The sequence below is a fragment of the Eucyclogobius newberryi genome, unplaced genomic scaffold (assembly GCF_026437365.1).
Source record: "Eucyclogobius newberryi isolate DKJ021-1_F unplaced genomic scaffold, fEucNew1.0.hap1 SCAF_4, whole genome shotgun sequence".
Classification (NCBI taxonomy): Eukaryota; Metazoa; Chordata; class Actinopteri; order Gobiiformes; family Gobiidae; genus Eucyclogobius; species Eucyclogobius newberryi.
The window spans coordinates 37666630-37682462 of NW_027316056.1; the positions used below are offsets into that span (position 1 = coordinate 37666630).

General features: G+C 49.7%; 1 protein-coding gene across 1 annotated transcript; it reads right to left on the bottom strand.

Annotated features, from left to right (window-relative positions):
• Positions 1-356: 356 nt before the first annotated feature.
• arpc1a (actin related protein 2/3 complex, subunit 1A) lies at positions 357-12212 on the bottom strand. The gene is made up of 11 exons (XM_072462844.1): positions 11896-12212; positions 11158-11261; positions 9455-9559; positions 8409-8631; positions 6650-6757; positions 6457-6560; positions 6268-6376; positions 5753-5828; positions 5478-5671; positions 1478-1568; positions 357-405 (listed from the first exon to the last, which is right to left on the bottom strand). Exons 2-11 carry the CDS (start codon positions 11219-11221, stop codon positions 367-369), a joined length of 1113 nt encoding a protein of 370 aa, XP_072318945.1. The 5' UTR covers positions 11222-11261; positions 11896-12212; the 3' UTR covers positions 357-366.
• Between the last annotated feature and the right edge of the window lie 3621 nt (positions 12213-15833).

Genomic DNA, 15833 nt, shown 5'->3' on the forward strand with positions numbered 1-15833 from the left:
TCAGACTTAGCATTTGCTCCTTGTATCGTTTTTTTTTTTTTTTACAGGAGGATCGAAAGAAAATTAAAACTTTATTATAACTTGAAATAGAAAATATACTAGATTTTTTATTTTTTTTTGTATACTATTGTAGGCATAAAAATCTTTAATAATTCTGTTCAAATTTGCCGTGGAGACGAGCCTAATATTGCAGGGTTGTTGGAGCAGTGTCGCGTTTCGTGCTTGAGCGGGCGTTTTGAGTTCTGAAGAGTGCTTTGTGTGTGTGTGTTACTAGCCGGAGGGATGGAGGGATGAAGGATGGAGGGAGGAGAAAGAGGGGAGGGGAGGAAGGAGGTGCAGCGTCTAGTGTTTCATTCATTCTCTTCTTCACATGATGCGGAGGCCCTGGATTGAAGCTTCTAGACTCTGCGGGAGGAAGAAAAGATGCAGAAGTTCAGACGTGGAACAGAGCGCGATCCATTCATTTCAATCTAGAAGAGCTGCTCTGTCGCTCGCCGCTCAACCACGACGACGAGCGCGAAAACGCGAACGGCGAGAGTTCCTGCGCGTCGTGCCCAATGCGGACACCGAGACCCGGAGAGGAACCGAGCAATTCGAAAGCGCGGATTTTTACGAATACAGGAGAGCCGTGTGCGTGCGTTCGCGGTGACGTCATACATCCGGGACTTCCCTCGCAGCAACCCGGGCGGCCATTTTGAAAGAGGAACGCGATATACTAGCAACCGCAGACGGCACATTATTGTACTACCACGACTGCATCCTTTTTCGACGGCATAACGAGCTACGAATACTTTCATTCTCTAGACAATAACGGCAAACTAAGGCACACGACAAAGCTCTCATTCCTTGGTCAGACAACAGAGCAGTGTCCTTACAGAACGCCACATGGTTTATGGAAGGATCGCCCGACTGACCGGCCCGATTTGGAACGGCCAGCGATCTACGAGTACTCGATTGAAAGCCCTGGCGTTTTCACTCGTATGTAGTAGACGTGCGGTTGTCGGGTACGAGCGTGCCCCTTTCAAAATGGCGGACTCGGTTGCTACCGTACAAGTTCCTGGAAGTACTGGGAATTGCCCGGATGTGCGAACGCATGTATTCGTACAAACCGCGTCGGGGTCAAGCTGCCGGCCGGGATGTCACGATTATTATCTGTAATCGCAATTATACAGGACCAATAAACATCATCACGAGACTCGACTTGGATTAGTTGTGCTTAAAAAATACACAGAATTTGCAAAACGTCTAAAGAGAAATATTTTGTTCCCATTGAATAAACGGTCACTCGGTCAGCTAAAATCAGGTTTTTTGGTTATTAAAATCATATAATTGACCTTTTTACTTTGCTCTATAGTTGGTATTAGGGACTTGGATTTGATCGCTCTTGATTTTCTAGTAATAGATACGTTTTGTTGTTTTCATCTTACATTGACAAACTCAACAGTGTCTTCATTAAACAGATGTTTTAAATACGCACTTTAAAGTCCCAAATAGTCATCGCTCCGTCGATGCCTGTGGTGCAGAACTTGCGACAATCCCTTTTGTCTCCCTCGTAGATAGACACTTGGCTGTGGAGAAACCGGACAAACACATCGAGTCAGAGTCATAAAAGCCATCACCCGTGTGTCAGCTGTGGAACGAGGCACGCCCCACGGGACACTAAATCCATTTGTTATTGGTGTGTAGAGGATCTCATTTGTTTTGTTGTGTAGAAGATGCTTTTGTGCTTAAGGCCTGTACATTTTAGATTTTTAAAAAAGTGTCATAAAAAGAAGACGACAAAGAAAGAAAATAAAGACGAATAAGAATAAAAAAAATAAGAAGAAGCAGCTTTTTCTTCATTCTGGTGTAATCAGTGCCAAGTCTTAAAGGAATAGTAGGATATTTGGGGCGCAATCAGAGTCTCATTTCCTGGTGGCGTGGACAGCCGAGTAGTTCTCCCACTTGTCAGTCATTCCCTGCGTGCTGCTGCACACCTGCAACCTCGTTCCCATAGCAGCACGTTTCCCTGGCTGCACATGCGTGGTTGATCGAACATGACACAGAGAAAGACTGTTCGAGCTCAGAAGAGACGGAACTCTACAGAGACGAGAGATGATCCGATGCTAATAAACAAACTGTAGGAGCGGGACTGTAGCTCACGCACCAGGTTTGATGGGAGGCGGCCTCTTGAAAACAGGAAGAGGGTGCGCATTCAAACAAAGGGACGAATGTTTTATCTGTACAAACAGTAGTTCATAAAACAATTTTTCTACTAAATTGGTCGACAATCACAATAATCCATTAGTTGCTATAATAGATTCACTTCATCCTAGTATTTTGCATCTCTAGAGTTATTACCATTTTTAAACGCACGGGATGCTGTTGTGGTGCGGCGTGTGGTTCTTACGTGATGCTGTTCTGGTGCGGCGTGTGGTTCTTACGTGACGCTGTTCTGGTGCAGCGTGTGGCTCTTACGTGATGCTGTTCTGGTGCGGCGTGTGGCTCTTACGTGATGCGGTTCTGGTGCGGCGTGTGGCTCTTACGTGATGCTGTTCTGGTGCGGCGTGTGGTTCTTACGCGATGCTGTTCTGGTGCAGCGTGTGGCTCTTACGTGATGCTGTTCTGGTGCGGCGTGTGGCTCTTACGTGATGCTGTTCTGGTGCGGCGTGTGGTTCTTACGCGATGCTGTTCTGGTGCGGCGTGTGGTTCTTACGCGATGCTGTTCTGGTGCGGCGTGTGGTTCTTACGCGATGCTGTTCTGGTGCGGCGTGTGGCTCTTACGTGATGCTGTTCTGGTGCAGCGTGTGGTTCTTACGTGATGCGGTTCTGGTGCGGCGTGTGGCTCTTACGTGATGCTGTTCTGGTGCAGCGTGTGGCTCTTACGTGATGCTGTTCTGGTGCGGCGTGTGGTTCTTACGCGATGCTGTAGCGTGTGGTTCTTACGTGATGCTGTTCTGGTGCGGCGTGTGGCTCTTACGTGATGCTGTAGCGTGTGGTTCTTACGTGATGCTGTAGCGTGTGGTTCTTACGCGATGCGGTTCTGGTGCAGCGTGTGGTTCTTACGGGATGCTGTTCTGGTGCGGCGTGTGGTTCTTACGTGATGCTGTTCTGGTGCGGCGTGTGGTTCTTACGTGATGCTGTTCTGGTGCGGCGTGTGGCTCTTACGTGATGCTGTTCTGGTGCGGCGTGTGGCTCTTACGTGATGCTGTTCTGGTGCGGCGTGTGGTTCTTACGTGATGCTGTAGCGTGTGGTTCTTACGTGATGCTGTAGCGTGTGGTTCTTACGTGATGCTGTTCTGGTGCGGCGTGTGGTTCTTACGTGATGCTGTTCTGGTGCGGCGTGTGGTTCTTACGTGATGCTGTTCTGGTGCGGCGTGTGGTTCTTACGCGATGCTGTTCTGGTGCAGCGTGTGGTTCTTACGCGATGCTGTTCTGGTGCGGCGTGTGGTTCTTACGTGATGCTGTTCTGGTGCGGCGTGTGGTTCTTACGCGATGCGGTTCTGGTGCGGCGTGTGGTTCTTACGCGATGCTGTTCTGGTGCAGCGTGTGGTTCTTACGTGATGCTGTTCTGGTGCGGCGTGTGGTTCTTACGTGATGCGGTTCTGGTGCAGCGTGTGGTTCTTACGTGATGCTGTTCTGGTGCGGCGTGTGGTTCTTACGCGATGCTGTTCTGGTGCGGCGTGTGGTTCTTACGTGATGCTGTTCTGGTGCGGCGTGTGGTTCTTAAGTGATGCGGTTCTGGTGCGGCGTGTGGTTCTTACGCGATGCTGTTCTGGTGCGGCGTGTGGTTCTTACGCGATGCTGTTCTGGTGCGGCGTGTGGTTCTTACGCGATGCTGTTCTGGTGCGGCGTGTGGTTCTTACGTGATGCTGTTCTGGTGCGGCGTGTGGTTCTTAAGTGATGCGGTTCTGGTGCGGCGTGTGGTTCTTACGCGATGCTGTTCTGGTGCGGCGTGTGGTTCTTACGCGATGCTGTTCTGGTGCAGCGTGTGGTTCTTACGCGATGCTGTTCTGGTGCAGCGTGTGGTTCTTACGGGATGCGGTTCTGGTGCAGCGTGTGGTTCTTACGCGATGCTGTTCTGGTGCGGCGTGTGGTTCTTACGTGATGCGGTTCTGGTGCGGCGTGTGGTTCTTACGCGATGCTGTTCTGGTGCGGCGTGTGGTTCTTACGTGATGCGGTTCTGGTGCAGCGTGTGGTTCTTACGTGATGCTGTTCTGGTGCGGCGTGTGGTTCTTACGCGATGCTGTTCTGGTGCAGCGTGTGGTTCTTACGTGATGCTGTTCTGGTGCGGCGTGTGGTTCTTACGTGATGCGGTTCTGGTGCAGCGTGTGGTTCTTACGCGATGCTGTTCTGGTGCGGCGTGTGGTTCTTACGCGATGCTGTTCTGGTGCGGCGTGTGGTTCTTACGCGATGCTGTTCTGGTGCAGCGTGTGGTTCTTACGGGATGCGGTTCTGGTGCAGCGTGTGGTTCTTACGCGATGCTGTTCTGGTGCGGCGTGTGGTTCTTACGTGATGCGGTTCTGGTGCGGCGTGTGGTTCTTACGCGATGCTGTTCTGGTGCGGCGTGTGGTTCTTACGCGATGCTGTTCTGGTGCAGCGTGTGGTTCTTACGTGATGCTGTTCTGGTGCGGCGTGTGGTTCTTACGCGATGCTGTTCTGGTGCAGCGTGTGGTTCTTACGTGATGCTGTTCTGGTGCGGCGTGTGGTTCTTACGTGATGCGGTTCTGGTGCGGCGTGTGGTTCTTACGCGATGCTGTTCTGGTGCGGCGTGTGGTTCTTACGCGATGCTGTTCTGGTGCGGCGTGTGGTTCTTACGTGATGCTGTTCTGGTGCAGCGTGTGGTTCTTACGTGATGCTGTTCTGGTGCAGCGTGTGGTTCTTACGTGATGCTGTTCTGGTGCGGCGTGTGGTTCTTACGCGATGCTGTTCTGGTGCGGCGTGTGGTTCTTACGCGATGCTGTTCTGGTGCGGCGTGTGGTTCTTACGTGATGCTGTTCTGGTGCGGCGTGTGGTTCTTACGCGATGCTGTTCTGGTGCGGCGTGTGGTTCTTACGCGATGCTGTTCTGGTGCGGCGTGTGGTTCTTACGTGATGCTGTTCTGGTGCGGCGTGTGGTTCTTACGTGATGCTGTTCTGGTGCGGCGTGTGGTTCTTACGTGATGCTGTTCTGGTGCGGCGTGTGGTTCTTACGCGATGCTGTTCTGGTGCGGCGTGTGGTTCTTGCGTGATGCTGTTCTGGTGCGGCGTGTGGTTCTTACGTGATGCTGTTCTGGTGCGGCGTGTGGTTCTTACGTGATGCTGTTCTGGTGCGGCGTGTGGTTCTTACGTGATGCTGTTCTGGTGCGGCGTGTGGTTCTTACGTGATGCTGTTCTGGTGCGGCGTGTGGTTCTTACGCGATGCTGTTCTGGTGCGGCGTGTGGTTCTTACGCGATGCTGTTCTGGTGCGGCGTGTGGTTCTTACGCGTTGCTGTTCTGGTGCGGCGTGTGGTTCTTACGTGATGCTGTTCTGGTGCAGCGTGTCCAGCGCAGTGTTGCGGTCCTCCGTGGTGGCCCTCTTGTCCATGTTCCTGAAGCGCTCCATGGCTGAGATGTTCCTCTGGATGCTCTGCTTGGGGAGGTCCAGCTTGGACACGAACGTGAGGGCGCCGCCGTCGTCCACGCGGAACAGCATGGGGCAGCAGTCGTGGCCCTGACCACACAAACACATTTACACGTTCGGCCGCGGCTCGTCGCTATAGAGACGACGCGGGAGGAGGCGGCCTGATCTTACCGCAGCCACGACGCTGTTCTCAGACACGAACATGACGCCGAGCAGAGGAAGGAACTCTGTCTCCAACTGTGAAGGACTAAAACACAAAAGATTAGAGTCGCATTACGGGTCGCAACAGTTCAAACGATACAAACAGGTTGTACTGGAAGAACAAGAACAGCTTGAGATGGTTTCTAAGGCGCAGTGTGGAAACTACGGGAGACGTGGCAATGGAAGTAACAAAGAAATACAGACTAATATATAATGAATGTATGCATTTTATAAAGCATTTTGTTGTGTCTTAAACAGTTACTGACTCATGGGACTCATGGGGAAACAACTGCCTGACAAGAGACTCTTGTTCATGAGAAAAACAAGTGCATTAGAACCTCACAGACAGTCTCTGTGTCATGCTGCGGTGACACAAAGGAGCCAGTGGGTGGGACTAGTGGGTCAAACGGAAAACCTGTTCCTGACTCACGTTTCAAAGACCTTTTGTAAATGACAAAAACAATCAGAATTGCCCGGTCTCGTACCTGGTGGTCTTGGCGCTCTCCACCACATTGACGGTGCTGTCGTGGCTGACCCAGGCCAGGCGGTTCCCAGAGGCAGAGAAGGACACCGAGTGGACCCAGCCCCCTCCACCTGGAAAGGGAACACACACGGTTCAGTCTTTGCGACACACGTGCACAAACAGGTTCTGTGCAGCGGAAGGAAACACGAACCGGCTCCTCCGAACTCCGCCAACACGGCCCCGAACGGCATCTTGCTGCCCCAGGGCGTCGGGCCGGGCTTCTCCTCCACCTCCTTGATGTAGGCCGAGAACACCCTGTGAAGAGGAAGGGGGGGAGGGGCGGACTACGGTCACTCCCACACACTTGGCTTTAGCGTGCGGCGGCGGGACAAACCACGGCCTACCTGCATTTGAAGTCGCAGGAGCCGGCCGCCAGCAGCACGTTGTTGGGGTGCCAGTCCAGGCTCAGGATGGTGGAGCGGATGGGCTTCTTGATGTGTTTGCTCACCCACCTGGCACCGGCAGAGGACGAGCCCACGTTTGAAAACAGGATGATATAACACCGGGAGAACACGCTCACATGCTGCGTCTAGAGCGAAGCTGAACGATGTATCGCACGCCAATCGAAAACGCAATGTGAACGGTGGAAATTGCCAAATTGCGTAGACAGCATTATTATTATTATTATCATTATTATTTAAGATTTTTTTAAGTTTTCTTTACTTTAAAAAGGTATTATTTTTTATTATCTTTTTTTTTATAGTTTAATACTTTTTAAAATTATATTATTTTTCTTTTTAAATAGTTTTCTTTACTTTTTAAATGTATTTTAACTATTTATTATTTTGATCATCATCATTATCATTATTAATCCCGTCTCGCTAAATTATGAAAGCTGCTAACCCTGAAGTACAGACCTCCACAAACACATTCTAGTATTTCGCTTTTTGCTGTTCAAATTTCAGTTCTCTCAAGCGTTTAAGATGCGTTTTAATTGTGAACTTTAAAACAGAATTAAAGATAAATATCGCTCGTCAAAAAACAAAAAGGTGCAGCCTAAATCTTTAGTACTGACGGTGTAAAAAATGCAGACTCGTCAAACAATAAGTTACAATTCAATCCAGATAAGACGGGACCTAAGACACACCCTTGTGGCCAGCCATAAAGTTGAGCTGAGCTGAGATTAGCCAACAGCCCCTAATGCTAACGAAACCACTACAAACAAACAATGACATTAATATTAGAGCTGGGAATCACACCAAGAGAATAGTGACAATTTTACAATAATTTAGAATTTTTTGTATACATTTTTTGAAAAGTGACCATTTCCAGACTAAATCAGGTTTTTTTTAAGTAAAAAAAAAAAGAGAAATGTGACGTTTTAGAAGCAAAATGAAGTCCTTTCTGCGCAGCGTTTCCTCAAAAATATAAACAACTGTAAAGTGCTTTTTTATCTCACCGTTTGTGTTCACTTAAATCATTCGGAAAGTTTGATTTCATGAAGCAGGTGCCACATCGAGGAGCAGTAACATGTTAAGAAAACGAGGAGGGAAAATGATGCAAAGCGGGCGTGGCTGACGTGACTAAAGCTGCAAATACTGGAATATGCAAAAGTTGGGACGTCACAAGTACTGAAAGAATAAACATCGCGATAGTACGATTATTCTTGACATTATAATACATCACGACCAAAAAACAACAATTAGATCCTACATTTGTTAGTTTTTTTTTTTAATTACGTGACCTGCTTTATGAACTCAAACTTATCTGAATGTGCTATTTGACATAAACAATGAGATGGAAGAATAAAAAGCGCTTGACATTTATGTTAAGACTTTGCTTCTAAAATAGTCTTTTTTTTTTAAATTTAACAACAGAAATACCTAATCTAGTTGAAAAATGTACTTTTCTACAAATTGAACAAGAAAAAAAATATTCTAAAATTGTCACGATTATATATTTTTTAGCCTTTATGATCGTATTGTGACATAAATCATTACAATTATTGAATAACCTCATAGTCTGGACATCTCTAAACTCGAGTTATTTAAATAGAATCATGTGTATTGCCCTGGAAACGCCTCATCTGAAGCTTTAGCTCAAAAACAAACGGTAAATCCATGTGGTCGCTCATTCCCATCATGCACTGCGTCATCGCCTCACCAGTCGTTTTCCGACTCGAAGTAGCAGACGGAGATGAGGCGCGCCCCGCTGCCCACCGCGAACTTGTTCTCCATGGGCGACCACTTGACGAAGGTGGCGGCGCGGTTGATCCTGAGAATGACCAGCGTGGGCTTCCATACGCCCTCCTTCTGTGACCACACGTACGCGTTCCGGTCGGCGCCGCACGTCACGATGCGGTCGCTTTTGGGGGCCCAGTCAATACCTGCGGGAAAGGGTCAAAGGTGAACTAAAACACAGGTGTCAAACTAGTGGTCCGAGGGCTGAATCTGGCTCCCCAGACATTTTAATCCGGCCCAAAATGAGTTTGACACCCCTGGACTGGACTCAAAATGTGCAACTACATGTTCATAATTGTGACAGCAGGCTTTTAGACAGAGACCCGTCTTCCTGTATTTTGGACGGGGTATTTTAAAATGTGGACGGGCATTTGAGTGCAGGGACGGCCATTTTATTAATAAATCTTAGGGGAAAAAGGGAATATTATCATCAAATCGGGCCAGGAAGCGTTTGACAATAGTCCGCCATTACAGTTTACCGTTTACAAGTGAAAATTTGCATGCTACGCGCTGATTGGTCGATGAAATTTGTGTGCCTGGCTCTGATTGGCTGCCGAGCCGTGGTCCAGGGAATGCCGAAGCTACTCGTTTTTTTGCGTAGTCGGCCCCCGTACAAAATTATTAGGACGGGGTGTTTTCAAATCCTAATCTAAACGCCTGTGTGACAGTTTAGGCTCATTTACAGACAGAATAATCCAATTAAAACTATAAAAAAAGGTTTGTCATATATAATTCATTCATTTCTGTCAATAGAAAATGGAATATCCTGAATGTGTGAAGTTAGTTGAACAGTTCAGATTCAAGTGTGACATGGACATGTGTTTGTTTTTTTGTCGTTCAATGTTCAAATAAAAAAGTAAAAAAGGCAAAAAATTAGAAAAAAATAAGACTAAACTAAACTTAGCAATGTTTATCAACGGGGAAAGTGTCCTCAAACAGGAAGTTGCCTCCCGAGAACAGCGCACTCACCTGTGATGTGGCCGTTGTGCTCCTTCAGCTCCTGAGTCTTCACCCACGTGCTCCCGCTTTTCTTATAGATGTGAACTTCATGATTGTTTGGACTTATGGCGATTTCTGAAAGAGACAAAAGAGGCGGAAAGACTCTTTACACACGACAAACGGGCTCGACCGCTTCCTCGCCGGCGAAACACCTTCCCACACGGTTTACAGGCGCAGCGACGAATAACAAGCTGGATCTGTGTCTATAACGTGTCATTGAAGATAATTAACAATTCAAATCGTAAAATACGCCGATAAACAGCAGAAAATGCACATAACATCGAGCTCAACTTAAAATCACAAAAAAATGCATGATAGTGTCGACCGAAGTGTTCTCAAAGTAACGTATGAAGCAAATGACACGAATGTCCCCGTAAACCAGGATTCACGACACTATAAAAGGAAGAGACGTTTATTAAAGTGAATTTATGGAACGATCTCGACAAAGATCAAAGAATCAAGATCAATAACTGCGTCTGAGAAAGACAGAAAAGTATCATAAGAATTACGAAAAAGAAAATTAAGTTGTCAAGTGAATTTGTGAATAATTTATATTGTAGAAAATCAATCATCCAAGTGCGGCAGATCCGTAAACTAAGTAATAAAATAACCGCAATTAAAATTAAAAATAAATACATAAATTAGAAAATACAGCAAATTTATATATTTTTTTAAATATATATTCAGCATGAACGGCGTCTGCCACCCAAGCATCTTAGAACATTTCCTGACATCGCCCTTTCCACAGACACGACTCGACTGCTGTGGATGTCCTCTCAGTGAAACAGAGCTGTCTCTCTGTCTGCGTGTCTCTGCCGTGTGCGTGTCTCGTGTCTCGGCCGCGTGCGTGTCTCGTGTCTCGGCCGCGTGCGTGTCTCGTGTCTCGGCCGCGTGCGTGTCTCGTGTCTCGGCCGCGTGCGTGTCTCGTGTCTCGGCCGCGTGCGTGTCTCGTGTCTCGGCCGCGTGCGTGTCTAGTGTCTCTGCCGTGTGCGTGTCTCTGCCGTGTGCGTGTCTCTGCCGTGTGCGTGTCTCTGCCGTGTGCGTGTCTCTGCCGTGTGCGTGTCTCTGCCGCGTGCGTGTCTCTGCCGCGTGCGTGTCGGCCGAGTGCGTGTCTCGTGTCTCGGCCGAGTGCGTGTCTCTGCCGTGTGCGTGTCTCTGCCGTGTGCGTGTCTCTGCCGTGTGCGTGTCTCTGCCGTGTGCGTGTCTCTGCTGCGTGCGTGTCTCTGCCGTGTGCGTGTCTCTGCCGTGTGCGTGTCTCTGCCGTGTGCGTGTCTCGTGTCTCGGCCGAGTGCGTGTCTCTGCCGTGTGCGTGTCTCTGCCGTGTGCGTGTCTCTGCCGTGTGCGTGTCTCTGCCGTGTGCGTGTCTCTGCTGCGTGCGTGTCTCTGCCGTGTGCGTGTCTCTGCCGTGTGCGTGTCTCTGCCGTGTGCGTGTCTCTGCTGCGTGCGTGTCTCTGCCGTGTGCGTGTCTCTGCCGTGTGCGTGTCTCTGCCGTGTGCGTGTCTCTGCCGTGTGCGTGTCTCTGCTGCGTGCGTGTCTCGTGTCTCTGCCGTGTGCGTGTCTCTGCTGCGTGCGTGTCTCGTGTCTCTGCCGTGTGCGTGTCTCTGCTGCGTGCGTGTCTCTGCCGCGTGCGTGTCTCTGCTGCGTGCGTGTCTCTGTGTGTTACGGGGTCTTACGTGTCCTGTCGCGGTTCCACGCGTGGCAGGTGATGGGCTCCAGCAGAAACTGGTGCAGGGACATCCTTCTGTCTCTGGTTGTGTCCTTCTGTCTCACACAAACTCTGCAAACTCACAAACACCACACGTGAAGCCACTGCAGCGCCTCCATTCATCTGAACTTTGTCTCCGCGGCTCGTGTACGTGACAAACCGGCGCTGTTTACGACAAAACCCAAGGACGTACAAACCCGGAAGCGGGACGCAGCAGCCCGCGCGCGTCACACGTCGTCGCGTCTATTTGCTATAGTCGCATTCCTGAACACACGGTCACATTACAGCACGAAATTACATTAAAACCAGGCTAAAACGCAAGCTTCGCCGCTCGTGCCGCGCTAGCCAGCAGTGTCTCCGCGCGTACCGGCGCGTCTCGTCGTCATTTATACGTCAACTACAGCTAAACAGAGACAAAATACTGCGGTAATAAACGGCGGCGGCGGAACGTGTCCCGTGTGGCGAGCAGTGACGGCGCCGCGACACCCGCTAGCACACGGCACACTTGCGCGAAACGAGGCCCGTCTTCGGCTACAACGCGACATCTACACGTTCCGTAGACGCGGTTGCGGTTACGGGACCGACTCGTGCCGTTGACGCGCGGGTTTCGTGTGTGGCGTTTTTTTTCCCGTTTCTTCCGTCGCGCTCGTCCCCGGGAATTCCGCGTCGAGCCCCGGGACATCCCGCTAGCTCGATGCTAACTCACCGTCAGGCGGCGGCAGCGGGGCTAGCGCTACTTCTTCGCCGCCGTCTCTCTCGCGCGCGGGGCTCTGCTAACGTTAGCCGCCGAGCTCGCGAGCGGTCACGGAGGGAGGAGGGGGGGGGGATGGACACGAATTCGCGGACTCTGGTCAGTCGACACGAATCCGCCCGGGAATGTGGCGGCGGGCGGCGGGAGCAGGGTCCGACCCGGTGCATCCGCTAGCGCGCATCCAAGGCTGGCTGACAGCTAGCTTAGCATGTTCACCGTCTGCGGGTGCGTTCGAGTGGCCACGGGCTGGAGGAGCGCGGTTGTGAGCGAAGGGCCGGGCCGTGATGGAGCGGGTGGCAGGGGCCGGGTCAGCGCGCCGTCACCCAGTGGGAGTCACCCGGGTGGGAGTGACCAATGGCGGGACTGGGTGCGGGGCTGGAGGAGGAGGAGGAGGAGGGGGGGAATGGAGCAGGAGCAGAGCGGCCTCTAGCGGTGACGACGCAGAACTGCTCACGCGCGCGGAGAGGCGACATCTAGTGGATAAATGCGGTACAACCATCTGCTCAAGAGAAGCTCATCCTACACATTTGGTCATGTTTACTTAATAAATGAGCTCATCCTACACATTTGGTCATGTTTACTTAATAAATGAGCTCATCCTACACATTTGGTCATGTTTACTTAATAAATGAGCTCATCCTACACATTTGGTCATGTTTACTTAATAAATGAGCTCAACCTACACATTTGGTCATGTTTACTTAATAAATGAGCTCAACCTACACATTTAGTCATGTTTACTTAATAAATGAGCTCAACCTACACATTTAGTCATGTTTACTTAATAAATGAGCTCAACCTACACATTTGGTCATGTTTACTTAATAAATGAGCTCAACCTACACATTTAGTCATGTTTACTTAATAAATGAGCTCAACCTACACATTTGGCCATATTTAATAGAACCTTGTGACATCTATTGTTATGTGTTATTGTGTAGATCATTTATAGTTTGTGTATTGGTGTTATTTTCTCAATATCATTAGTTTTGACACTGTACTTATCTCACATGCATTACATTGTTTGACCACAAGAGGGCGCAGCGGTGCAAAGCTCCTTTTGTCACGTGGACAAAATTGATAATTAGGTTCAATTAAAGGCACCTGTTCTACCTCGTGACGGTTTCTGATTGGTCAATGCACTGGCGCGTTCATATTTAGCCTCGTGTTCGGCCCCACACGATGCAAAGGCTCAAAAGTGAAGGCTGACCCCTGACCCCTGACCCCTGACCCCTGACCCCTGACCCCTGACGGGAAACAGCTGTACTGTGGCGGTGAGTACTTTTCTTTGTACTTTATGGTTCCTCCAGGTGCTGTGCATTGCATCCTCATTTCAAATGGGTTAAATAATGACACTAAATGGAAGAGTGTCGTTGCAGCTCGTTATAAACTCAGTTTGAGTTAGACTTGGTGTGAGTTTCTCTAGATTAACTTGAAGGATGAAAATAAACTCTCCTTTGACCAAACAAGTCTGTTACAAATACTTTAGTTTAAACAGGAACAAAAAGTGTGCAATGAAATGTCTTGAGCGCTTTAATTTGGCCGTGATTTGGTCCAACGCGCTCGAGGCTCAGGTCATCTGGAAGTATCTGTCTTTACGCTGCTGAAGAGCATGTGACTCCAGACGAGCTGGACCTGTCCACCTGAGGACGACCTGTCCACCTGAGGACGACCTGTCCACCTGAGGACGACCTGTCCACCTGAGGACGACCTGTCCACCTGAGGATGTGTGCTACTTTAAAGGCAACGACATTGATTTTCACTGCCCACAGCAAACGCCTGTGGGGGGGGGCTTGGGGGGCTCCTGATTTTCCGCATCAGGGAAAATCCAGTGAACAGTCTCTATTCTACGTTTTATCTCCGTTAAACAACTTCTGCACTAATTTAAAATGTCAAACACATTATCACTCAGCGGAAGCATATTTGACTGAACATTGTCTTCTGTCCTTAAACCAAAGACATGGCACAAATAATACTGAACAGGCAGAGCAGAAAGAATTAAGTTTTGATTCTTCGCAGTCTGACATCAAGTAATAAAAACTCTGCACCGGGGAAGACCCATGACACGCTGGAGGGACTCTCGGCTGGCCTGGGAACGCCTCGGGATCCCCCGGAGGAGTTGGAAGAAGTGTCTGGAGAGAAGGAAGTCTGGGAGTCCCTGGTTAGACTGCTGTGACCCCCCCCCTCGGGCCTGAGCTGCGCCCCCCCCCCCCCCCCCCCTCGGGCCTGAGCTGCGCCCCCCCCGCTAAATGGACTACGTCAATCTGAGGACCAGGTAAGTTCATAATCAACCTAAATGGCAAAGATAAATTAATATACTCTCACTCACTCACTCTCGTGTACTTTCTGCCCTGCTCTTTACTACGTAAAACTAAAGTTTGCGGATGACATCAGGCTCATCTGGGACAGGGATGAGTCTGTCTACAGGAAGTGCAGCGGTAACAACCTGGAGTTCAACGCCCAGGAGACCGTGGAGATGATCGTGGACTTCAGGCAAGATTTCTTTCGCTCTGCTGTTGGACTCATGAACACTGCCTAAGCACCTGTCACTCACTGCACTGTCACTTTTTATTGCACTACATAACTTTATATTTTATCTATGCATCAGCTGTTTGTGTCGCATAAATCACCAGGACAAGTCTCATGTCTGTGAATTTTTGTTTGACAAATGGCAATCAACCTTATTCTCTTTCGTTGCAGGTAGATTCTGAAAACTCTCCTGCTGTGGCTCGAGCTGCGCTCCCCCCCCCCTGGCCTGAGCTGCGCTCCCCCCCCCCCCCTGGCCTGAGCTGCGCTCCCCCCCCCCTGGCCTGAGCTGCGCTCCCCCCCCCTGGCCTGAGCTGCGCTCCCCCCCCCTGGCCTGAGCTGCGCTCCCCCCCTGGCCTGAGCTGCGCTCCCCCCCTGGCCTGAGCTGCGCTCCCCCCCCCTGGCCTGAGCTGCCCCCCCATGTCTGGGACATATGAAGGGTTATGTAAACTTCATTTCAAGTTAAAGGGACAGTATGATTTTTGGGAGTTTTTGTGTTTAACCCCTCAATTGGTTTGCCCGGGGGAGGGGGAGGGGCTAAGGGTTTAAAAGGAGCTCTGCTCATTGCGGGAGAGGGCTGAGGAGAGCATGCTTGCTGTGAGTTTTTTTGGATCACCATTTTTACGACTGTGCCATCTGTTTTTTACATTTTGGATGCGTTCACCAAAAATCTGTCCTCAAAAACTTACCTCATGTTTCACTTAATTGACGCTTGTTTCGTTAATCCTGTTGACGAGCTTCCTCCTCTTCTCTTCTCTTCACTAAACACTCAGTTTCAAGTTTCCCACATGTAGAAATAGTGAACCGTTTTTAATTGGTTTAGTTTTCCAACTTGCTGAGCACAATTGGTTTGGTTCCAGTACATATATGTTGTATAAGAAGTCGGTGTCAAAATGCGTTCTGATTATAATTCTCGAGCGTTCTATACTCGGAAAACCAGGAAGTGCGCTGTTAGTGTGCGTTTTTACATTTACACTGTCCCATGAGTCATTTCTTAGTACTTATACCTGAGCAATATTCTTTTGAAGTAACCATGCTCATACTTGTGTACAGTTTCTTGGCTATACTTTGTCCTACTTTGTCTTACTCTGCGTTTCCAAGATGCCGTTCATCCCTCCCGTCCCCGTAGCGCGCTCTGTTTTGGGTTTAACGGGAAAGGAGAGTATTTCGCCTGCGTCGGCGGCGAATGCGGCGAGCAGGGAGGACCGAGGGGGCTCGGTGATGGAGAAACAAAGGTGCGGCGGGCCGGCTAAAGGAGGAGCCGAGGGGAAAAGGCGGGACAAGCCGAGAGCGCCGAAACAGGCCGGCGGCGTCGTCACAGCGAGGGCAGGTGAGAGAACCACTGTAGTTATTTTTAAAGGGCACAC

Bases quoted from the DNA above. Each gene is read 5' to 3' on its own strand.
- arpc1a (XM_072462844.1), bottom strand. From the start codon at position 11,221: ATGTCCCTGCACCAGTTTCTGCTGGAGCCCATCACCTGCCACGCGTGG. The intron at 6,758-8,408 runs GTGAGGCGATGA...TGCCGGTGCCAG, and splicing joins TTCGAGTCGGAAAACGACTG to GTGGGTGAGCAAACACATCA. The intron at 6,377-6,456 runs GTTCGTGTTTCC...TTCCCTTTCCAG, and splicing joins GGCGGAGTTCGGAGGAGCCG to GTGGAGGGGGCTGGGTCCAC.